Here is a 26,203-nt window from a genome sequence, read left to right as displayed (position 1 = left end):
CCTAAACCCCCTTGAAATACCGTTTGACCTCGTGGGGACTAACAAAATGTCCCCATTTTGTCAAATCTTTGTTTGTTTGACTTCTGGTTGACTTCTGGTCCCCACAAGAATAGTTAAATAAGTCAACCCCCCCCACACACACACACCTTTAAACCCCCTATGCTCCTTTTGAGACCCCTCTTTCAAAGTCACTGAGATCTCTAGCCATGGTTAAAGTTGCAAAATTCCGGGCATTTTTTTATACATGATCCTAAGCATGATGGGATGTTAATTGTTTAATTACCTCATTAACCACACCTGTTTATTTTTTTTATTTTTTTTTATTTCACCTTTATTTAACCAGGTAGGCTAGTTGAGAACAAGTTCTCATTTGCAACTGCGACCTGGCCAAGATAAAGCATAGCAGTGTGAACAGACAACACAGAGTTACACATGGAGTAAACAATTAACAAGTCAATAACACAGTAGAAAAAAAATGGGCAGTCTATATACAATGTGTGCAAAAGGCATGAGGAGGTAGGCGAATAATACAATTTTGCAGATTAACACTGGGGTGATAAATGATCAGATGGTCATGTACAGGTAGAGATATTGGTGTGCAAAAGAGCAGAAAAGTAAATAAATAAATAAAAAAAACAGTATAAAAACAGTATGGGAATGAGGTAGGTGAAAATGGGTGGGCTATTTACCAATAGACTATGTACAGCTGCAGCGATCGGTTAGCTGCTCGGATAGCTGATGTTTGAAGTTGGTGAGGGAGATAAAAGTCTCCAACTTCAGCGATTTTTGCAGTTCGTTCCAGTCACAGGCAGCAGAGTACTGGAACGAAAGGCGGCCAAATGAGGTGTTGGCTTTAGGGATGATCAGTGAGATACACCTGCTGGAGCGTGTGCTACGGATGGGTGTTGCCATCGTGACCAGTGAACTGAGATAAGGCGGAGCTTTACCTAGCACCTGTGTGGAAGGACCTGCTTTCAATATACTTTGTATCCCTCATTTCTCAAATGTTTCCTTTATTTTGTCAGCTACCTGTATATTTCAACGGTTCGAGGAGGAAAAACATTGGCAAGTGACAATTATTTAGAGAATGTGCACATGCATTGGTGGAGAGGTTCATAACATGGCCAGACCTTTCATTGTTTTTATATTTCCACATACTGGGCATTCCTCTTTGAACACTTAAGTTATTCTTCATTAGAGGAGACATTTTGTCCAACTGATAAATGTGCAGCTGCTTCTCATGAAAGATGCTGTTTTATTGTTGTATTTTTTTTTAGGGGGGTTGTTGGAGATGTGGAATGTGTGTCCATTCGTAATAGGGCTTGGGACACGGTCTCCAAAAAGTGCTAAACTGTCCTTGACACAACCCCACATACCGTGACTGCCAGGGAGATGAGTGCCAAAGAACGAGACTGAAGATCTGCTATTTAATGAGGTAAAGAAAACACTGCTACATACTAATGAGTTTCTTGCTCTTTAGTATTGAAGATGTTTTGTATTGCTAGGCTGAAAATGCCCTGAGGGTTGTAAGGCTCCTCTCTTGGGGCTCTGTGACTGACTGGCTGGTGCAATGAGAGTTGAGAGGATGTCATTACAATTGACAGCCAGTGGCTGTCCTCATGAGACGTGGACCGCCGCCTGCCATCTGAGGTGGAGATACTGTTTTGTGCGAAAGCGTTCAGTGAATTAGGAGTCTTGTGATCTATTATTTACCCCAAAAACGTCCTCAGGCGATCTTTAACAGAGTACACAGACACTCATTTTCACTGGTAACCCCTTTAAAGCGATTCTCACCCACCGTCTGCCAATCCATTAAAAAAATGTGTCCTATTATTTTGTGTGCAACCTTTACATGAAAGGAAATACTAAATAAATCATCTGAATTTAATGTTAACTACTGTAACGAGGGGCCATACTAAAGTCCATGTTATATTTTGCATTGAATTTGTATCTGAAAGGGGAATACCACAATGGCCATTCCCTTGTCAATTGTTCTCTGTATTCATTTGTTATTTCCACATTAGGGAAACATGATTTGTTGGGTTGATAAAATCTAGGCCACGTTTATGACCATGGTTGCTGGACTTCCCCATCTCACCACTCCCCTTAGCCACATCACACTACAAATCACTGAGCAAGGAGCCCCCGGCAGTCCTTGTGCAGGGTCAGTACCCTCAACTCTACCTTTTCCTTCTGAGACTATGGTGTCATTGTGAATCATTCCTATTCTATTGGCACTGCTGCTTGGGGCTACACACTATGATGTTCAGCCAGACTGCCCAGCCATAATGCCCACATGCAAACAGTAAACATATTGCGTAACTGCTAACATATTAGTGCTAAATCAGCCATCCGCGTGTGTGTGTGCGTGTGTGTCAGGTACTGGATTACGGTGTTTCCTGCAGAGTTTAACCTGGACATGGGCCTTATACGCCTCACTGAGGAGTTCAGAGACGTGGCGGCTCAGCTGGGCTGTGAGGAACACTACAAACTCATTGACATCTCCACCATGTGAGGAACTACCCAAGGATGGGCACGTGCACACGCACACGCACACGCAGTCAGTAGAGATTTTCCAGTTTCTAACAGACTGTGTGTGTCTCTTTCTAGCCCGTCATATGACTGGATGAGAAAGCTGACTCAGAGGAAGAAGCAAGCCAAGAAGGGCAAAGCCTCACTCCTCTTTGACCACCTGGAGCCCATGGAGCTGGCGGAACACCTCACGTTCCTGGAGTACAAGTCCATCAGGAGGATATCAGTGAGTGTCCCTGGTGGAAAAAAACTTGTGCCCTTTCCTCCCTATCTAACCCCTGTGTGTGACATTCCTCAAGACTCTTTCCAAGAGTGCTTTTTCCACAGAACTCTTTTTTTCTTCCTGTTACTAACTACAGAACAAAGCTTTGGCTGTCAACTAATTTCATCCCCAGGATAATTGCGCACCACCACAGAATATGTTCTTAGATACGTTTCTACATTTCAGTTTGTTTTATTTGCTGGGCAGTTCACTTGTAAATTCACCAGCGACTGAGGGCACACTGTATACTGAATATGCCAATGACGTCTGTGTTATTAACTCAGCGGTACTGTACATGCCACGTACATTAACTCTCTCTTTCTTCAACCCCCAAACTCAGTTCACAGACTACCAAAGCTATGTGATGCACGGATGTCTGGTGGACAACCCAACGCTGGAGCGCTCCATCGCCCTGTTCAACGGAGTCTCCCAGTGGGTTCAGCTCATGGTGCTCAGTAAGCTGACACCCCAACACCGTGCTGAGGTCATCACCAAATACATCAACGTGGCCCAGGTAAGAAGAGGGAGATGGTATCTCTCTCTCTCTCAATTCAAAGGCTTTATTGGCATGGGAAGCAAATGTTAACATTGGCAAAGCAAGTGAAGTAGATAATAAACAAAAGTGAAATAAACAATAACAATGAACAGTAAACATTACACTCACAGAAGTTCCAAAAGAATAAAGACATTTCTAATGTCATATTATGTCTATATACCGTGTTGTAACGATTTGCAAATAGTTCTCTCTCTGTCTCTCTCGCTCTGACAGCTGGGGAGGTGCTGTTTCACGCTTCTTCATTCTCTCCACTTACATCCAATATTCCAAAACTCCTCACAATTTAGAGTGTAAAACCCACCCACTCTGACACAGGCAATTGTAAAGGAGGTTAGGGCAATTTATTGAGGCATAAATTCTCATTAACTGTACAGCACTAGCCTCCAGAGTGGTGCAGTGGTTTAAGGCACTGCATCACAGTTTCTAGCTGTGCCACTAGACATTTACATTTTACATTTAAGTCATTTAGCAGACGCTCTTATCCAGAGCGACTTACAAATTGGTGCGTTCACCTTAAGACATCCAGTGGAACAGCCACTTTACAATAGTGCATCTAAATCTTTTAAGGGGGGGGGGGGTGAGAAGGATTACTTTATCCTATCCTAGGTATTCCTGAAAGAGGTGGGGTTTCAGGTGTCTCCGGAAGGTGGTGATTGACTCCGCTGTCCTGGCGTCGTGAGGGAGTTTGTTCCACCATTGGGGGGCCAGAGCAGCGAACAGTTTTGACTGGGCTGCGCGGAGATAGAGATCCAGGTTCGAGTCCAGGCTTTGTCGCAGCCGGCCGCGACCGGGAGACCCATGGGGCGGCGCACAATTGGCCCAGCATTGTCCGGATTAGGGGAGGGTTTGGCCGGCAGGGATGTCCTTGTCCCATCGCCCTCTAGTGACTCCTGTGGCGAGCCGGGCGCAGTGCACGCTGACATGGTTGCCAAGTGTATTGTGTTTCCTCTGACACATTGGTGCGGCATGCTTCCGCGTTAATCAGGCATTATGTCTAGAAGCAGTGTGGCTTGGTTGGATCATGTTTCAAAGGACGCATTGGTGCGGGAGTTGCAGTGATGAGACAAGACTGTAACTACCAATTGGATACCACGACAAAGGGGTAATATTTTTTTAAATATATAAACTGTACACACTTGAAATGAATAGGGGTTTCTTTCACCATCTTTTTGTGCAGAACATCTCTCATTATAAGTATGTGAACATCCCGAATGAGAAAGAGGAAGGGAAAGGGACTCATGTACCATATATTAATCAGACAGTTTGCTGAGCCAGACTTGCATTAAATCATCTGTATCAATGGAGCTGGAACATTGTCAATTAGATCATAAGACCCTTCGGTCATTGAAATCTACTGCTGCCCACATACTTTCTTTTGTCTTATAGAAAGTCTTTCTCTTATATGCCATCCTCATGTATTTTTTATTTGATTTGATTTGACAATTTAAAATACATAACAATGTTACACCCGGCAACAGATACATATACAAAATACATATACATATATAAAAACGACATGGCACAAAGTCGGTGGCACTGCCTCTGGTGCCGTAAGAATGTGAGTCACTTACACGGAACCCAAACCGGCTAAGCGCGTGCGCCATCGTGTACCATCGTGCATAAATCTATTTTGTCGCCCCACACCAAACGCAATCACGACACACAGGTAAAAATATCAAAACAAACTCTGTAACAATTACATTAATTTGGGGACATGTCGAAAAGCATTAAACATTTACGGCAATTTAGCTAGCTAGCCTGCACTTGCTAGCTAATTTGTCCTCTTTAGCTAGCGCATGCGAGTGGTGTAGTCAGGGTATTACTGGGGATGCATGGGGACTATGACATACAGGATGTTGTGGATCAATCTCAATTTCAGATGAATGACCCTTTCATCAACCATTATCCACTAGAGTTCTCTGAGTTGAGAAAGGCCATCATGAGAATGAGGGCTAAGGTTCAGTGTTACCCTTCTTATCAACAATTGAAGTCTAGTCCTATAGCTTATTGTGAGAAATTGTATTTCATAATGCTGTTTAGCAGGTTGCATATCACAACATATCTCAACATTAATCCACGAGAACTTTCACAAAAATCATTACATAGGTGACCTTGAACTCCAACTCGCATAGTATTTTCAATAGTTATGGTGGCACATTGTCGTTGAATTACTTTTGATCCATCCCCTTGCTCTTTTTGCGATAAACCAAACAGATCAGTGCAGGCGGAATCCTTGCGCTATCTGACGTAAGACAATGTTATGTTAGCACAGGGCATCCCTCCAGCAATAACGTTTCATCATTATGTGATTCTCCATGTGTAATTGCTGTGTGCAATTGGGGGGGGTGCAAATGATTGTCTGTATTTCTTAACAGACATTAAGCGTCATGCATGCTATTAGGCCTTTCAATCTCATCAGAGACCGGTGGCTTCTCTCTACCATTATCATCTACCAGGATTTAGATAAAGGAATTATTCAGAAGACTAATGACAAGCACTCATGCTCATGTCTGCCTCCATTGCTTATGCAGGTCATCTGTCAGCTACAATTAAATGGCCTACCCTTTAAATGCAGAAGCGTGACCGTTTAACTCAAGAGGGCTCTTTAGTTTTTTTGTAAAGCTTCTCGCATTTTTAAATAAGATGTTCAAGCACTTTCCCCTCATGCAATTGATTCCATAAGCACAGTGTAAAGAGATCAATTTATGTTGGTTTATGTTATTTTAGGTACTGTTTTTTTATTAAGGTTATTTTAGGTGGCCTCACAAGTGGTGCAGCAGTCTAAGGCACTACATCGCAGTGCTTGAGGCGTCATTACAGACCCGGGTGAGTTCCCAGGCTGTGTCACTACCGGCCGTGACCGGGAGTCCCATAGGGCGGCGCACAATTGGCTCAGCATCGTCCGAGTTAGGAAAGGGTTTGGCTGGGGGGACTTTACTTGGCTCATCGTGCTCAAGCGACTCCTTGTGGTGGGCCGGGTGCCTGCAGGCTGACTTTGGTTGTCAGTAGGACGGTGTTTCCTCTGACACATTGGTGTGGCTGGGTAAAGTGGGCGGGTGTTAAGAAGCGCGGTTTGGCGGGTCATGTTTCTGAGGACGCATGACTCGACCTTCACCTCTCCCGAGCCCGTAGGGAAGTTCCAGCGATGAGACAAGATCGTAATTGGATACCACAAAATTAGGGGAGAAAAAGGGGGTAATTTTTAAAATATATTTTAGGTTTGTTTGTTGTTTATTGTAATAATTTTTTCTTGCACTGTTTTCTCTTCCTCGTTATCTCTATTTCTCTCTCTCACTCTACCTCCAATCTCTTCCACTTTGTTCCATGCCACTCTGTCCTTCAGAAACTCCTCCAACTGCAGAACTTTAATACACTGATGGCCATGGTTGGAGGTCTGAGCCACAGCTCAATTTCCCGTCTGAAGGAGACCCACTCTCATCTAGCACCCGAGGTCAACAAGGTCAGCACGTACGCCTGCCTGTGCTCTGTCACAGCCTCACTAATATCATCTGATCGGGTTCTACACTTGAATTGACTTTAGATCATGGTCATAATCATTTAGCGTCTGCTAAGGAACAATGTAGGTCAATTCATCAACTGCCATGTAGTGATGGTTTCAGAAAACACACCACTCAGAATTGGTATCGTCTTCATTTCCTGCCATTTGATGTTATATTCAGTGTTGGGGAATTGTGAACCACATGTAATTTAATTACATTTAGCAGAAGCTTGGTGGTAGATGAACTAAATTAAAATCTTGGTAGTGTTTTCAGTAGTTCATAACTTTTTTTGCCATGTGGTGTAGAGAATTATTTGAACTCCAGCACATTTTTTAAAGGGAAGCTTTAATGTAGCTTAACTTCTTCCAGTGTGAAGTAATTGGTAGCTTGGTGAACTATATTTTCATAGTAGATTCCCCGGCACTGGTCACTCTCTCTGTAGCTTTCCGGTGCTGTATCTAATATCGATCCTGTCCACTACTTCCTGCCGTCCTACCCCTCCCATCAGATCTGGAATGAGATGACGGAGCTGGTCTCCTCCAATGGGAACTACTGTGCTTACCGCAAGGCCTTCACAGACTCCGAAGGCTTCAAGGTCCCCATCCTGGGAGTCCACCTGAAGGACCTGATCGCTGTGCACGTGGTCTTCCCCGACTGGGTGGACGACGACAAGGTGAACATCGTAAAGATGCAGCAGCTCTACCTCACCTTCAACGAGCTGGTGTCCCTGCAGAGTGCTGCAGCCCAGGTGGAACCAAACATGGACCTCATCTACCTGCTCACTGTAAGTGTCCCGGCCTAAAAGGTCCCCCGTCAACAGGAAATGGACTTGTTAACCGTTCTGTCACATTTTTCATTTCAGTGGGTCTCAAACCACATTTTGTAGGATCATACAGATGAGTAACATGATCATAAATGGCTTCGTTATTGCAGAAACACAAAGTCTATTTTCATGTTTAATCTTAAGTGATTTCCCCAGCTCTCTCTAGACCTTTACTACACTGAAGATGAGATATATGAGCTATCCTTGTTAAGGGAACCACGGAACCCAAAGTCTTTGGTAAGTCTCCATGTTGGGGTCTATAGGCTGCATTGTTGGATCTATGGCTATTATAAATATCAACTGAAATGTATAAAGAACAGAAATAATCTTCACTCCATCTTTTCCCACTCCACAGCCTACTTCTCCAACAACCCCCAACAAGCCAATGGCCCCTCTGGACTGGGCATCAGGTGTGACAGCCAAACCTGACCCCAATGTGGTGAACAAGCACATCAGGAAGGTGGTGGATGTAAGTTGCTTCATTACAGTAACACTGATCTGCGTAAATAAAGGTACCTGCATAAAGTACAGGAGGACATAGCTTAGCTGTGGTCTGAACTGAAATTCTTATTGACTGATGAAATTACATTGTAGTAGAAATCTAAGTTTTCAAAAAAAACAACAAGACATGTTATTATCTATGAAATGAGTTACCCATTCAGAAATATCTCATAAATGACTTCAAGAATCAGTCTGTGGCTATTTCTGTCACAATACCAAATATTTGAGTAGGTACTGTATATGAACAATTTCCACAATGGTTCACAACAACTACTAAAATATGAATCACACAATTGCTGGTGCTTGAAGTCATTGAAGTCCTTTGTTTTTGTCTTATTCTGGGAAGTCTGTATTCAGGAACTACGACCATGACCATGATGGCTACATCTCTCAGGAGGACTTTGAGAGTATTGCTGCCAACTTTCCTTTCTTGGACTCTTTCTGTGTGTTGGACAAGGACCAGTGAGTGACCCTGTCTACCATTGACATTTTAAAGCTTCAGAAGTGTCACAGCTAAGTCACCTCATCCTCCTCTTCTATCTCCCTCTTTCTGTCACCAACAAACACTCTCTCACATCGCCTCTTTCTCACTCATACACACACAGGCACCAAGCACGCACACGCGCACACACACCCAACCCACACAAGCACGCACGCACCCACCCACAGATTCAAGTTCCACACCTGCAACCACATTTTGACATTTCCACACTAACCCATCTCCTCATACATCTCACCTTGTTTGCCCTTCACATATGCACCCCATATCTCTCTCACTCTCTCTTATACACAAACACAGTAATGTGATTCTTGTGCCTAATATTTGCCTTTAAAGCAGTTATGAGCATCCAAGATGCAATAGGACTGCAACTGTGGGTGTTCGGTGGCAGCCTATGAAGGACACGCAGCGCCACACACAGTGCTCTGCCCTCGTGTCCTGGGTGGTTCGTCTGTTCACTGGAACGCCTCAAATCACATTTCAGATCGCCTGAGCAGCTCCATGACTCAGGAAATAGGTCTGGGAGGCTAAGCTCCTTAGGAGGGAGACTGGATACATGCAGAGGCTGGAGCTGCTACAAACCACCTGGGTGTCTGATCTAGAGCATTTTTGTAGGTCTCTCCATGTCTGGATAAGACAGAATTAAGGGTTGGGATTTACTGTAATGTTTGCAGAACAAAAGCTGTCATTCTCGCCATCTTATTATTCTCTTATCTATAATCTTTGTCTTCTCCCCCCTCACTCCAGAGATGGCCTGATTAGTAAGGATGAGATGATGGCTTACTTCCTGAGGGCCAACCCCTTGCTCCAGTGTAAAATGGGCCCTGGTTTTATCCACAACTTTACGGAGATGACGTATCTGAAGCCTACCTTCTGCGAGCACTGTGCTGGATTTGTATGTATACCTTGTGAGAAACATGAACTGTTTATGCTCAGCGACACAGTGCAATTTCGGTTGGAGGAAAAGTAAAGGCTTTCTGGTAGTTTCTGTCAGAAACTCTGTGCTATATATTGCCGTCAACTTAGCGCAAGCCCTCAGTCAGCTACCAAATGATACAGTGCTGAGAGAAGATGTCCATCTTTATTCCTTGAAGTTGATACCCCATGGCTCTTAATGACCTTCTGAGACAGAGATTATTCACAGTGTATAGAGAGGTTTCGAAAAACAGACATGCAATATGTTGACATGAGTGCAGGCTACATTGTTTAAAGGTTTATAAAGAAACACTGACTAGCGTTGGTGGAACAATAATGCAATTTACATGGTGATGGCAACACTCACATAGTCAACAATGAAAGCATGAGAGAAGAGTTGCGTCTCCAAACACGTACACAAATGATGTTCCCTCTAGCTTTCTATTTGTGCTGATTTAGGCATCACTTGGTGAAAATAAATGAGCATTTCTATAGATAACTCCTCCTATTCTTAAACGAGCATGCACACAGGTACACAAATAAAACACACATACGAGTCTACAGGAAGGGTGTTATGAGACATTGTATCCTGTTTACAGTATTCACCCCCCCAAAGTCAATACTTTGTAGAGCCACCTTTTGCAGCAATTACAGCTGTAAGTCTCTTGGGGTACGTCTCTATAAGCTTGGCACATCTAGCCACTGGGATTTTTGCCCATTCTTGAAGTTCAAGGGTTCTGTTGGCGTACAGCAATCTTTAAGTCATACCACAGATCCTCAATTGGATTGAGGTCTGGGCTTTGACTAGGCCATTCCAAGACATTTAAATGTCCCCCTTAAACCACTCCAGTGTTTGTTTAGCAATATGTTTAGGGTCATTGTCCTGCTGCAAGGTGAATTTATTTTAATTTCATTTATTTCACCTTTGGAATCTCCATCCCAGTCTTAAATCTCTGGAAGACTGGAACAGGTTTCCATCAATAATATCTGTCACGTTCTGACCTTTATTTCCTGTGTTTTGTATTTAGTTAGTATGGTCAGGGCGTGAGTTGGGTGGGCAGTCTATGTTTGTTTTTTTAGGTTTTGGGTATTTCTATGTTTTCGGCCTAGTATGGTTCTCAATCAGAGGCAGGTGTCATTAGTTGTCTCTGATTGAGAATCATACTTAGGTAGCCTGGGTTTCACTGTGTGTTTGTGGGTGATTGTTCCTGTCTCTGTGTTTGCACCAGATAGGACTGTTTTAGGTTTTCTCACGTTTGTTGCTTTTGTTAGTTATCTCATGTGTAGTTTCTTTATAAATGAAAGAACATGAATAACCACCACGCTGCTTTTTGGTCCGCTTTCCTTCACCACAGGAAAACCCTTACAATATCCCTGTATTTAATGCCATCCATCATTCCTTCAATTCTGACCAGTTTCCCAGTCCCTGCCGATGGTGTTCTCGGGGTGATGAATGTAATTGGTTGCACCAGATCTTATTTAAGGGCTTCATAGCAAAGGGGGTGAATACATATGCACGCATCACTTTTCCGGTTTTAATTTGTTCAAATTTTTAGATTTTTTTCCATTTCACTTCACCAATTTGGACTATTTTGTGTATGTCCATTACATGAAATCCAAATAAAAATCCATTTTAATCGCAGGTTGTAATGCAACAAAATAGGAAAAACGCCAAGGGGGATGAATAGTTTGCAAGGCACTGTAGATGCTCAACAGATGCCCATACTATCTGTTGATAAGTAACTGCAGGCTATGGTTTCGGTGAGGTTTCGAATAATGGTTAAGGTTAGAGTTAGGGTTACTAGATAGTTGAACTGTTATTGACAGTCTGTAGAGAATCTACAGCTGGACTATCCAAATAAAGTGTTACTGAATGTTGTGCTAAGAGTTGTGAAAGTATACTACATATTTGTGCAAATTGCACCAAAGCGATTGTAAAAGAAAAACGGTATTACACAATGGTTTACACTGACCCCTCTGACCATATTTGCAGCATGAATATGCTTCCACATTACAAATCCTAACACTCCTTTGTATTTTTCCACCTCCCTCCTATTCCTGCCCCTCTGGACATGTTGCTCTTAGCTCTGGGGAATAATCAAACAGGGATACAAGTGCAAAGGTAGGCTCTATGGACTGTAATGTTCACGTGTATAGAACTACATATTGAAGACATTTGAGATTTTTCAATGCATGCACTGTGAGGGCTTTGGCCTGACGGTGCTGTTCTGTGTTCTGTTTCAGATTGTGGTGTGAACTGCCATAAACAGTGCAGAGAGCTGTTGGTACTGGCCTGTAGGAAGCTGCCGCGTTCCACCTCTTTGCAAAGTGTCTCCCCTGGAGGCCTGACCCACAGCTCTCTACCCAGCAGCCCCACCATGCCCACCTTCAAGGGTACAGCAGCACTTCAGTGATACACCAACAGCGTTTCAACTAACATGGTCTTGGTCAGTGTGTTTCATTCCTGTCGTACTGTCCTCCATGCAGATGAGGACGAGATGTTTGAGTTCCCCTCGGTGACACCTGGAGGTTCTGACCTGGAGCATAAGTCCATCACCCTGATGACGTGCTCAGCCCAGCGGATCTCTGTGGGTTTACAGCGGGCCACCACCAGCCAGGCCACGCAGACGGAGCACCTGTGGTCAGAGCACACCTGGGGGGCTGGGGATGGGGGCTCCCACACCTTCCCCAAGATGAAGTATCGACCACACCGGCAGGCCTCCAAGAGCAAAGGCTTTGCCCACTGGGAGAACGAGGCCCAGAAGGAGCCCAGGGGTCGGCGGGGATCCCAGGAGCAGACGGACAGACCTGCAGAGGTGGTGCAGAATGGGATAATACCACACAGAGAGAAGGTAATTGCTGCTGAGGTGTGTGTGTTGAGTGTGTAGATGGATCAGGGGATCTCTGTGTATTGGAAAGTGTGAGTACCTGTGTGTGTGTGTGTGTGTGTGTGTGTGTGTGTGTGTGTGTGTGTGTGTGTGTGTGTGTGTGTGTGTGTGTGTGTGTGTGTGTGTGTGTGTGTATTGTTTTGTGTCTTTAGGGAAGGTTAAGGTTATTTTAATTATCTGTGACACAACATATGTCACATTGAGTCTCCCATTATCACTAATTCTCCCCCAAGTGGTTATTACCCACATTCTGTTCGTTCATGTTGATCCTCTCTCATGGATGTTTGAAGACTGTCTTTTTCTTTCTAATAAAAGCCCAATTACAGCCTAACAGTTATTATTGTGTTATACATGTGTTCTTATCAAACCCAAATGGATAACCTGGCCAGATCAGATTCAGGGATGCAGAATAACACAGTGAATGATGAATCTATTTTACCTATGGCCTCACAACCTCATAATATTTTGTTATTAAAAGCCTCATTTATTTCCCTCCCCTTGGAAACAAGGGATTCAGTTACAGGGCACCGAGGGGCATTTTCTCTTTCATTCATTGGGAGTATCTAGATCAGGGATCATCATCTAAATTCAGCCATGGGCCAATTCTTTATTAAACGGATGGTCGGGGGGCCGGATCATAATAAAACAAATCATTTGTAGACTGCAAATTGACCGCAAGAAGCCTAAACAGAAACATAATCATTTCAATCCTTGATTACATTTGTGGACATTGCCCTGCGTAGGGTGCTGTCTTTCGGATGGGACGTTAAAACGTGTGTCCTGACTCTGTGGTCATTCAAAATCCCATGGCACTTATTGTATGAGTAGGGGTGTTCCAGTGTTGTAGTGGTGAAACAGTGACATACACTCTGAATGACCTATAAATGATAAATCCCATATTGGTCTTTCACAGTCAGGCCAACCCTAGCTGGCCTATAGTAGGCCTACTATTGAAACTGAGTCCGAAGTTCACAGGTTTCAGATTTTCTCACATTTTTCAGGTTTTCGTTCTCAAAGTCACACTTTTTTAAACAGAAAAACATCAAAGTGATATGTTCTAAGCCCATAACAATGGTTAATCCACATTAGGAGACCACTTTTGAGTTCCGGGAAAATCAGAGACATTTAGATTTTTGAGAGTAATTACCCTTTAATTCAAGTGTGCAGGCACACGAGACGGAGTTTGCAAAAATAAATGGCCACTGGATTAATGCAAATAATCATCATGATATCTGACAACAAGGCATGGGCTACTTTTTTTCCCCTTCTACCAGAAGACGGTTTGGCCTATCGTTTTACTTCATATTATGAGGCATGTCTTACCTTGCTTCAAAGTAGCCTATAGCCAAAGTCCCACCATAGAAATGTGGAGGCAATCTTTCTAAAGGATATTTTGATCTCTGTCCATGAAACAGCGTGCATGTGGGGTGCGTATTTTAGATCTGTGTTTTCTGCTAATTGCATTTTGGAACATTCACATATAGGCCTACTACCGTGTCTACATTGCTGCACCGAAAATGTGAAGAAATAATAGTTTGATCAACATTTTAAGCTAAACATTCCGATCTGTTCTATCAGCCCTATTTATTGATACGGCGCATTCCTCCACTACACTGTGATACGCATCGTGGAGATTTAAGAAGTGAGTATATTTTTATTTATTTTTTATTTCACCTTTATTTAACCAGGTAGGCAAGTTGAGAACAAGTTCTCATTTACAATTGCGACCTGGCCAAGATAAAGCAAAGCAGTTCGACACATACAACGACACAGAGTTACACATGGAGTAAAACAAACATACAGTCAATAATACAGTATAAACAAGTCTATATACGATGTGAGCAAATGAGGTGTGATAAGGGAGGTAAAGGCAAAAAAAAGGCCATGGTGGCAAAGTAAATACAATATAGCATGTAAAACACTGGAATGGTAGATTTGCAGTGGAAGAATGTGCAATGTAGAAATAAAAATAATGGGGTGCAAAGGAGCAAAATAAATAAATAACATAACTACAGTAGGGAAAGAGGTAGTTGTTTGGGATAAATTATAGGTGGGCTATGTACAGGTGCAGTAATCTGTGAGCTGCTCTGACAGTTGGTGCTTAAAGCTAGTGAGGGAGATAAGTGTTTCCAGTTTCAGAGATTTTTGTAGTTCGTTCCAGTCATTGGCAGCAGAGAACTGGAAGGAGAGGCGGCCAAAGAAATAATTGGTTTTGGGGGTGACTAGAGAGATATACCTGCTGGAGCGTGTGCTACAGGTGGGAGATGCTATGGTGACCAGCGAGCTGAGATAAGGGGGGAATTTACCTAGCAGGGTCTTGTAGATGACATGGAGCCAGTGGGTTTGGCGACGAGTATGAAGCGAGGGCCAGCCAACGAGAGCGTACAGGTCGCAATGGTGGGTAGTATATGGGGCTTTGGTGACAAAACGGATTGCACTGTGATAGACTGCATCCAATTTGTTGAGTAGGGTATTGGAGGCTATTTTGTAAATGACATCGCCGAAGTCAAGGATTGGTAGGATGGTCAGTTTTACAAGGGTATGTTTGGCAGCATGAGTGAAGGATGCTTTGTTGCGAAATAGGAAGCCAATTCTAGATTTAACTTTGGATTGGAGATGTTTGATGTGGGTCTGGAAGGAGAGTTTACAGTCTAACCAGACACCTAGGTATTTGTAGTTGTCCACGTATTCTAAGTCAGAGCCGTCCAGAGTAGTGATGTTGGACAGGCGGGCAGGTGCAGGCAGCGATCGGTTGAAGAGCATGCATTTAGTTTTACTTGTATTTAAGAGCAATTGGAGGCCACGGAAGGAGAGTTGTATGGCATTGAAGCTTGCCTGGAGGGTTGTTAACACAGTGTCCAAAGAAGGGCCAGAAGTATACAGAATGGTGTCGTCTGCATAGAGGTGGATCAGAGACTCACCAGCAGCAAGAGCGACATCATTGATGTATACAGAGAAGAGAGTCGGTCCAAGAATTGAACCCTGTGGCACCCCCATAGAGACTGCCAGAGGTCCGGACAGCAGACCCTCCGATTTGACACACTGAACTCTATCAGAGAAGTTGTTGGTGAACCAGGCGAGGCAATCATTTGAGAAACCAAGGCTGTCGAGTTATGCAATGCCCACTGAAAAATAAGTGGGTATACCCTCCACTAGACCACTGGTGTGTTCACCCTGGTTTCATGGCTACATTCCCAACCTAGCTACATTCCTTCATGGCCACCTAATTATCCCCTTCATTCCAAATTGGCATATATCACCTCTCCACCTGATAGCTGAGGTGGAATTAGCGTTCTGGCACAAAAATGGTTGCCGTGCATCACTGAGATGGGTGCTACACATTGATGGTGGATGATGTGAGTTTCCCTCTACTATGTAAAGCACTTTGAGTACCTCAGTTGATAGAAAAGCGCCACATAGGCCTAAATCCAATCAATTATTATTTATTATTATTTGTATTAGATCACATATGTCTCTCTATTATGCCTGGAATATTTGGGCACAAATGTCCAAAATTGAAATCCCTTGAAGCTGATGTTTTAAAGTCTTTTATGTCCAACAATGAATTATTATTTTTTAAAGATGGTGGCCTGTGTCAAAAAGTTGATGTTCATCAGTTTATAGAGGTTAAATAAAGACCTGATATTTTGTCTCAAAAGCAGGGAGTTTAATATTTTATCGAGACAAATCATGCTGTTATGAGGCACTAATGGTATTATTAGGTCATCTACCTTAGGAATATTTGGAAATACATGAAAGGTGGTGGAAGACACTGGCTCCTCTATTTTTAGACATTCAATCAAACATATTTGCAAGTGGTTTCCATCCTAAGAGCCTCAACAAAAGCCTCAACAAAACTCACTACCAAATATTGCTTTATCCCATTATGAGACACTGTATTAGTATTTATTATGATCCCCATTAGGGGCATTACGGCCACACAAAGGGGATGCCGCTGGGAAATTTGAGGCATTATCAAGTGTTTCTCAGACTGATGAAGTGCAATGTAGCCTGCGCTAAAAACAAAGACGAGGTCATGCCTTTCAAACAACGTTTTTCAAATCATCATTCGAGTCCCACCATGCAGTGTTAGAATGTATTAAAAAATCAAAACACTTCCTCAAAACGCTTCCTCCGACACATTGGTGCGGCTGGCTTCCCGGGTTGGATGCGCGCTGTGTTAAAAAGCAGTGCGGCTTGGTTGGGTTGTGTATCGGAGGACGCATGACTTTCAACCTTCGTCTCTCCCGAGCCTGTACGGGAGTTGTAGCGATGAGACAAGATAGTAGCTACTAAACAATTGGATACCACAAAATTGGGGAGAAAAAGGGGTAAAATTCAAAAAATAAAATTAAAATCCAACGTTTGAAAACAAATACTATACTAATACTAATACTATACTAATACTATAAAATAATTCCACGGAATTCTAAACAAATCTTGTCTGCTAAGTGAACTGTCTTGTCTGCTAAGTGAACTAGTGTAGCTCACAGCCATATGGCATAGCCAGATCAGAGCCTAACGTAAGAACAACTCAGAGTATGCTATTCTGAAAATGTAATACATTTTCTTCATATCATGTTTCTTTAGACCTGTCTAAAACAAAAAATTGATTTATTGTGAAGGTGTAGGCTAAATTACATCGATTTATTAGACTTGTGTGGAAGCCAGAAGATGCTAAATGTGTTTATGTTAATTAACGGTGAGTTACTGTGAGACTGCCAGTTATTTGCACGACAATCAACGGCAGACAAAATGTCATGACCGCCACAGCCCTATGTGAGTGCGTGTGTGTGTCTCTTCACAGTCCGCAATGTGCTGTGAGGTGCTTTCAACACGTCAATACCTCTCATAAAGAAGTAGTGATGCAGTCAATCTGATCTGTACTTTGAGCCAGGAGAGATTGACATGCATATTATTGATATTAGCCCTCCATGTACATTTAAGTGCCAGCCGTGCTGCTCTGTTCTGGGCCAACTGTAATTTGCCTCTGTTCTTCATTTTGGCATCTGACCATATAACTGGGCGGTAGTCCAGGTGTGATAAAACTAGGGCCAGTAGGACTTGTTTTGTTGATAGTGATGTCAAGAAAGCAGAGCAGCGCTTTATCACAGACAAACCTCTCTCCATTTTAGCTACCGTTGCGTCAATATGTTTTGACCATGACAGTTTACAATCTTGGGTTACACCAAGCTTTAGGGTTTAGTGAATGATTTGTCCCAAATTCAATGCTTTTAGTTTTTGATACATAGCAGGCTGTTTTGTCGGCTGTTTGAACTAGTGCTTTGGTATTCTTGGGTAACGGAATTATTTTTGCTTCCCTCCAGGCCTAAGGAAACACACTTTCCTGTAGGCTTAGATTGAGGAGATGGCAAATAGGAATGGCAATATAGTCCGCTACCAACCTCAGTAAAATCTGTCCAAGTTGTCAGTACCAGGTGGTTTGTCATTATTGATAGACAACAATCATTCAAAATGTTCCACACTCACTTTACAGAATTCAAAATTACAATGCTTGTCTTTCTTAATTTGATCAGTTATGCATGGACAAGAAGGTTCGGAGTTTGTTGTTGGCATGTCATGCCTAAATTTGATAATCTTGCCAATGAAAAAGTAATTAAAGTAGTTGGTAATATCAGAGGGTTTTGTGATGAATGAGACATCTGATTCAATGCAGGATGGAGCTGAGTTTGCCTTTTTCCCCAAAATATAATTTATGATGCTCCAAAGATTTTACTATAATCTTTTACATTTCTTTTTGTTTCATAGTAGTTTCTTCTTCTATTTGTTTAGTCACAGGATTTCTCAATTTACAGTACGTTTGCCAATCGGCTGTGTAGACAGACTTATTTGCCATTCCTTTTGCCTCGTCCCTCTCAACAATAATGCTTCTATTTCTCATCATCCACAGGGATTTAGCCATTTTTAGAGTCAGTTTCTTACTGGGTGCATGATTATTATACTGAACAAAAATATAAACGCAACATGTAAAGTGTTGGTCCCATGTTTCATGAGCCGGATAAAAGATTCCAGAAATGTTCCATTTGCACAAAAATATTATTTCTCAAAAATGTTGGCCACACATTTTACAGGAAATCACTATTTCTCAGTTTCCAAGGTAATCCATCTACCTGACAGGTGTGGCATATCAAGAAGCTGATTTAAACAGAATGATCATTACCCAGGTGCACCTTGTGCGGGGGACAATAAAAGGCCACTCTAAAATGTGCAGTTTTGTCACACAACACAACACCACAGATGTCTCAAGTTTTGAGGGAGCGGGCAAATGGCATGCTGACTGCAGGATTGTCCACCAGAGCTGTTGCCAGATAATTTTCTGTTAATTTCTCTACCATAAGCCGCCTACAATGTTGTTTTAGAGAATTTGGCAGTATGTCCAACCGCAGACCACTTGAAACCACTCCAGCCCAGGACCTCCACATCCGGTTTCTTTACCTGCAGGATCGTCTGAGACTCGTCACCTGGACAGCTGATGAAACTGAGGAGTATTTCTAACTGTAATGAAGCCCTTTTGTGGGGAAAAACTCTGATTTGCTGTGCCTGATTCCCCAGTGGCTGGGCTTGATTCCCCAGTGGTTCGGCAAATTACCTCCCAGGTCTAATTCATTTATTGAAATGTACTGATTTCCTTATATGAACTGTAACTATGAAAAATTGTTTTCATAAATATGTCAAGTGCGGCATCTGGTTGCTCCTCAATAAACAATACAACACAATGTTCTTTACATCTTCAACATAGGAATCACTACAGAACCTCTTTTGTATGATCTCTTATACACTATTTTAAGCCCAGCCTTCAGAACGTAAAACCTTATCATTGGCCAATTTTTTACCAATGCAATCTAATTGTAAAGAAAAACAAGAATACAATAACTGAATGTCTATTTACAGTAGTGACTTCTTGGGAATACCTGGCTAGTGTGTTCCTGTCTTCTCTCCTCTATCGTGAGCTCTGAGTATGTGACTACAGTACGTGTCTCTCCTCTTGCACTCAGGACAGCTGACTTGGAGACACCAAGGGCCGAACCCAGGGCTCCAGGAGGCCCTTGGAAGCCCGCATCAGGAAGCTCTCCTCACTGGACGAAGTACTTGGCTGCTTGAGGCCCTCGTTTGGTGACCTGGTGTAGGATGGACAGGTGTTCAGTGAACCACATATGAATACTGATGTTTAATCCCGAACCAGGGATGTGAGTGATGGGACTGAAAAAGCCCTTGTCCTCAATGCTCCCCAGCTCTACACACCCTGCCTTCACAACCCATCAGTGTCATTGGAAAAGGATCCTGGACTACTTACAGTACATGTGATTTAGGTTTGTTGGGGCTCACCAGTGTTTGACTGACTGAACGTAAATGAGCGGGTGTCCACCTGTGCCTGTATGAATGTCGGAGCATGTACATGCTTCCTTTTGAATTTCTGTGTGGTCTGTGGAGCACATATGTGTGTTATCTACTGTTGATTTGCTGAAAAAATTAAGTTATTTGGGTCACGTGGCTTAGTTGCAATAATGTATCATGTTTGATTGACATTTTGAGGACACTGTGATGTTTTATGATGGACTGGGTGGGGGATGCAAAGTGAGAAAGCATTTGGAGATGTGAGAATGCATTAATAAGAGATCAAGATGTAAAGCAATAGAAAGTTAAAGGTGAAGATGAATATGAGGGAAAAAGTGGCAGGTACATTGTTTCTAAGGGTAATGGGTTAAAAGTGGCATGACATGTGGCATGACAACTGATGGTCGTTTATGAGCCAGTTCTATATCTTAGTCTGGAATACAAGAAATGGTACTTGTTGTGTTAGCATGAGGAAAAGAACAATACAACCACTGAGAGTTGTGTTATAAATTTAAGGAAAAGTTGTCTTTTGGTTAGTCAAGAAAGCGTTATTGTTTTCAGTCTTATTATTTCAAAGGGATTTGAACTCTGTATCCACTCAGGACAATGAGGTAAACTACAGATACTTTACATTTATTTATGGGTTTAGGTATGTGATATTTCATATAGTCAGGCGATTCAATGTTTAAAGTATTCTGGTTATTTCAAAGCCTTGCAGGCTGAATATGTGAATATGGGTCAACAATGTTTCTCATTGTCCACATAAATAGAGACACCATTTGAGTGACCTTTTACCTATTTTCATCAGCTGAAGAATCAAGCCTGTTGCATTCAGGCAGAGGTAATGGAATCTCCACTAAGCCTTCAGTCAGTGGAGCACTGATTACGCACTTGCTTACAGTGGCACCAGGTGTGAGCCCAGGTGCTTGTGCTGTGGTTGCCAGGCATCAGTTGAGTGAGCAGGTAAGTTCCTCCATCACCAAGGATACAGCAGGTTACGTAAGGGGAGGGAGTTTATTTTCATCTGTAGAGAGACTTCTTGTAGGGCCTCAAGGTAGGGACAAGTAGGTACGGGCAGGTGAGTTTGACATGGAGGTCTCTGTAATGACAATAGAGTCTGACCTTCTGTTCGACACAGTAAGACAGAGCCAAGAACAGGACTGCAGGGTCAGAGGATTCCATGTTGGGGGAGGAGCATGGGGGAAATATTGTGTATATTTGCAAGAGATATCCAAGGCTTCATATACAAGAGCTAAAAAGGTCCAATGCAGCCGTTTTTTAAAATCTCAACATCAAATCATTTTTGTGTAACAATTAAGTACCTTACTGTGTTTCTTTTTGACCATTTTAATTGAAAACAAACACATAGATTCTTAGCAAAGAGCAATTTCTCAAGCAATAATTTTGCTAGGACTGTCTGGGAGTGGTCTGAGAGGGGAGGGGAAAACTAGCTGTTATTGGCAGAGAGGTTTGGAACTCTCTTTCTTATTGGACTATTAACTAATTTACCTCCTGGTGATGTCACCAGGCAGACCAAAGCTCTGTCCCACCAAAACAGGCTGAAAGTTCAGGCAGTCTTTTCAAACAGCTCTTGTGCAAAGGGCATTATGGAAATACACTGCATATAAAACACAGGAAAATTGCGTTTTTGACTGCACTGGGCCTTTAAGGGATGACAATGATTCAGTGCTTAGTGGGTGACACGAGTCAGTGCAATATCACTCTCCTTGCTGCTGGACTACTCATGGATAATGTGTTATTTCTGCAAGGTCTCCTAAACACACAATATCATCATACCTGGCTGAAATCAAGGACAGCAAAGCGTTGTGATGCCACAGAGGTTCTTTCCATATGCTTGGCTGAGCTGCTTTCAAGTACATTGGTCTGCATAAGTTCTCATTGATCTTGGTGCCAGATCTTATATAGCTCTACTGGGGTTGTTACGTGTTGGCTATTGAGAACATACACATGCATGTATAATGTTACACTAATGAATGCCACTAAGCTGACCTTGAATTCTCTGCTTGTCTCACATTCACATACACTTATATATACAAATGTATGTGGACACCCCTTCAAATTAGTGGATTTGGCTATTTCAGCCACACCCGTTGCTGACAGGTGTATAACATCAAGCACACAACATTAGCAGTAGATTGGCCTTACTGAAGAGCTCAGTGACTTTCAATGTGGCACCGTCATAGGATGCCACCTTTCCAACAAGTCAGTTCTTCAAATGTCTGCCCTGCTAGAGCTGCCCCGGTCAACTATAAATGCTGTTCTTGTGAAGTGAAAACGTCTAGGAGCAACAACAGCTCAGCCGCAAAGTGATAGGCCACGATAGGCCACAAAAGCTCACAGAACGGGACTGCCGAGTGCTGAAGCACGCAGTGCCTAAAAATGGTCTGTTATCAGTTGCAACACTCACTGCCGAGTTCCAAACTGCCTCTGGAAGCAACGTCAGCACAATAACTGTTTGTTGGGAACTTCATGAAATGGGTTTCCATCAGTGGAGACTGCTGAGGGGAGGACAGCTCATAATAATGGCTGGAACGGAGCAAATGGAATGGCATTAAACACATGGAAACCATGTTTTGATAAGATGGCGTCGAAGAGGATGGCTGACTTTTTACATGCTCCTAACCAACAGTTGTTTTGCAACTTATTTCTTAACTTATTTTGTATGTAATGTTGCAGCTACCGTCTCCTATGACTGAAAATAACTTCTGGACATCAGAACAACGATTACTCACCACGAACTGGAAGAAGCTATATCCCTTAACGAATCCGACGAGAAGGATATACTGCTTTCCTGGGAACAGGCCCAAATCCCCATAATTTGCGTGAAGAAAAGACGGAGGAAAAGAGGGCAAAGTTTGGGCTGCCTTCTGAGAATCCGTAGGCGAGAGAGTAAACTCCCACTGCCATCCGTTCTACTGGCTAACATGCAATCATTGGAAAATAAAATTGATGACCTACGATTACCCTACCAACGGGACATTAAAAACTGTAATATCTTGTTTCACCGAGTCGTGGCTGAATAACGACATGGATAATAGAGCTGGCAGGATTTTCCATGCACCGGCAAAACAGAGAAGAAGCTATGTCTGGTAAGACGAGGGGTGGGGGTGTGTGTCTTTTTGTCAATAACAGCGATATCTAATATTGAAGAAGTCTCAAGGTATTGCTCGCCTTAGGTAGAGTACCCTATGATAAGCTGTAGACACACTATCTACCAAGAGAGTTCTCATCTATATTATTCATAGTCGTCTATTTACCACCACAGACCGACGCCGGCACTAAGACCACACTCAATCAACTCCATAAGGCCAAAAGCAAAGAAGAAAATGCTCATCCAGAAGTGGCGGGGACTCCTAGTAGCCGGGGACTTCAATGCAGGAAAACTTAAATCCGTTTTACCACATTTTATCAGCATGTCACATGTGCAACCAAAGGAAAAAAAACTCTAGATCACCTTTACTCCACACACAGAGATGCCTTGCAAGCAACACTGAAGCATGCAAGAGAGCACCAGCTGTTCTGTATGACTGTGTGATAACACTCTCGGTAGCCGATGTGAGCAAGACCTTTAATCATGTCAACTTTCACAAAGCTGCAGAGCCAGATGGATTACCAGGACGTGTACTCAAAGCATCCGCGGACCAACTGGCAAGTGTCTTCACTGACATTTTCAACCTCTCCCTTACCGAGTCTGTAATACCTACATGTTTCAAGCAGACCACTATAGTCGCTGTGCCCAAGGAAGTGAAGGTAACCTGCCTAAATGACTACCGCCCAGTAGCACTCATGTCGGTAGCCATGAAGTACTTTGAAAGGCTGGTCATGGCTCACATCAACAGCATCCTCCCGGATACCCAAGACCCACTCCAATTCGCATACCGCCCCAACAGATCCACAGGTGACGCAATCTCAACCATAATTGGGTAGAACAAGCTCATGGTAATGGCTGGAGCGGAAATAAGTGGAATGGTTTCCATGTGTTTGATGCTATTGCATTTGCTCCGTTCCAAATAGTATTATGACAGTATTAGCTGTACTCAACAGCCTCCACTCGTTTCCATGGCTGATCAGCAGCATACAAGCCTAAGATAACCATGCACAATGCCAAGTGTCGGCTGGAGTGGTGCAAAGCTTGCCGCCATTGGATTCTGAGGCAGTGGAAATGCGTTCTCTAGAGTGATGAATCACGCTTCACCATCTGGCAGTTCGACAGACGAATCTGGGTTTGGTGGATGCCAGGAAAACTCTACCTGCCCAAATGCATAGTGCCAATTGTAAATTTTGGTGGAGGAGGAATAATAGTCTGGGGCTGTTTTACATGGTTTGGTCTAGGCCCCTTAGTTCCAGTGAAGGGATATATATATATATGACGCTATAGCATGCAATGATATTCTAGATGATTCTGTGCTTCCAACTTTGTGGCAACAGTTTGGGGAAGGCCCTTTCCTGTTTCAGCATGACAATGCCCCCGTGCACAAAGCAAGGTCCATACAGAAATGGTTTGTCGAGATCGGAGAGGAAGAACTTGACTGGCCTGCACAGAGCCCTGACAACTCCCTCAAACACCTTTGGGATGAATTGGAACGGCGACTGCGAGCCAGGCCTAATCGCCCAATATCAGTGATCACCTAACTAATGCTCTTGTGGCTGAACGGGAAGCAAGTCCCTGCAGCAATGTTCCAACATCTAGTGGAAAACCTTCCCAGAAGAGTGGAGGCTGTTATAGCAGGGGACCAACTCCATATTATTGCCTGTGAGTTTGGAATGAGATGTTTGACGAGCACAGGTGTTCACATACTTTTGTTCATGTTGTGTAATTACCACAAAATGACTTTGCTTGTTTTGAAAAAGGTTCTGAGTTATCATGTCTATAAGGGATATTACGACAATAACAACTTCACTTCTACAACGACATACTTTTTTTTGTATTTGGGACACATTCCAACAAGACTTTATATTATTTCTGTCAAATTATTGTCAACAATATTGATGACACTATTATCAACATTAACTGGTCTACTTGAGAAAAGTGTGTTCTCACTTGATTGTACGTTTTTCATCTATTTTCATACTGTCTAATGTATTGTTTATGTAGAGCATTTTCTAGCATTGTTTAATTAGCCATTCTGTGCCAATTTTATTTTATTTGTTGATGTGGCAAATTTATACACATTTTTATAATGTACTGTATAAAACTACAGATTTTCAGCACCTAGTATTCAGTTTAGAATTGTCAGATTGTTATTGAAGGTTACCACAGAAAACTCATTCAATGCTTTCCTGAAACCAATCATATGGCAGTGTTTTTACTCCTTCTGTATTTTTTGAAACAATGCAATGTACCGTCTCTAGCCCTGTTACCTGCTGACAGTCTTTGTTTGAGGGAAAAGTAAAGCCAACACATATTCTGAGGCCAAAAAAACTGTCACTGCAGTCCAATATCAGATCCATTATTAGAGAGGCAGAATTCACCAACTAATCAAACTTGAATACTGGATTTATGTATATAATATGAATGCACCCCTGGCTGAAGCTGAAGCGCAGCTGGGTCATGCAGCAAGACAATGATTCAAAACACACAATCAAGTCTACATGAAAATGGTTAAAAATAAAATAAAAATGAAACTTCATAGGCTACATCCAAATATATACATTACCTCTGTCAAAATGACAATTTTTATTTATGTGTTAAACGCATTACCTTGATGGATTATGTTGGGGTTATGGTCTTTAAGAACAGTGTATTTTTGAACAAAGGAAAAATAAGTGATGATAATATAATGTATTTATAGAAGTTTTACATTATTCCTATGAACCATCTGCTGTTAGTAGCCTACTCATTTCCCATATATTTTCATATTTCACTTTTATGTATAAATCTGCTCTATACTGTGCTTCAATGTTGTCCTGTTCCATCTTGTCGACCATGTGCTATGGGTTGGTTTGCCAAATCTGTCTTCTCTCTCTATCTCTGCTTAGACCTATGTGTGTTGTATATTCACTGGGGGCAACCATGTCTTAAAGATAAACCCCTGGAGTGCTAAGAATTCTGTTTCTCCATATGTGGCATGTAAACTATCAACCTTTACACTGTAAACGGCCAAATAAAGAATTGACTCCTGTTTATCAGACTGGAGTACCAGTATTTTTTTTACATGTTGAACCAGTGGGATGTAGAGAGGGAAGATGGGGTGTCCACAACAGGATGTCTCCCACAGAGAGCAGATACAGTTCATTTAGAAAGAGGGAGCAACATCTGGGAAAATGCCTTTCATGTTCTATTAAAATGACTGAATTCACTGTCATCTAAAGTGAAATGGGAAACGTAAAATGTGTGTTATCAGACACCA

General features: G+C 42.5%; 1 protein-coding gene across 5 annotated transcripts; it reads left to right on the top strand.

Annotated features, from left to right (window-relative positions):
• Positions 1-1,279: 1,279 nt before the first annotated feature.
• LOC115113248 (ras guanyl-releasing protein 3-like) lies at positions 1,280-25,982 on the top strand. Of its 5 annotated transcripts, none has more exons than XM_029640691.2 (15): positions 1,280-1,435; positions 2,111-2,164; positions 2,380-2,511; positions 2,611-2,758; positions 3,135-3,308; positions 6,694-6,810; positions 7,359-7,634; positions 7,830-7,910; positions 8,029-8,142; positions 8,521-8,636; positions 9,421-9,568; positions 11,674-11,710; positions 11,833-11,982; positions 12,076-12,440; positions 19,493-25,982. In XM_029640691.2, exons 1-15 carry the CDS (start codon positions 1,431-1,433, stop codon positions 19,499-19,501), a joined length of 1,926 nt encoding a protein of 641 aa, XP_029496551.2. In that variant the 5' UTR covers positions 1,280-1,430; the 3' UTR covers positions 19,502-25,982. The 5 variants fall into 5 exon arrangements, with proteins under 5 accessions (XP_029496551.2, XP_029496555.1, XP_029496553.1 ...); XM_029640695.2 differs by having other exon boundaries at positions 2,058-2,164; XM_029640693.2 differs by having other exon boundaries at positions 2,025-2,164.
• The last annotated feature ends 221 nt before the right edge of the window (positions 25,983-26,203 follow it).

Source organism: Oncorhynchus nerka, linkage group LG28 (assembly GCF_034236695.1).
Source record: "Oncorhynchus nerka isolate Pitt River linkage group LG28, Oner_Uvic_2.0, whole genome shotgun sequence".
Classification (NCBI taxonomy): Eukaryota; Metazoa; Chordata; class Actinopteri; order Salmoniformes; family Salmonidae; genus Oncorhynchus; species Oncorhynchus nerka.
This window is presented reverse-complemented; position numbering and strand designations above follow the sequence as displayed.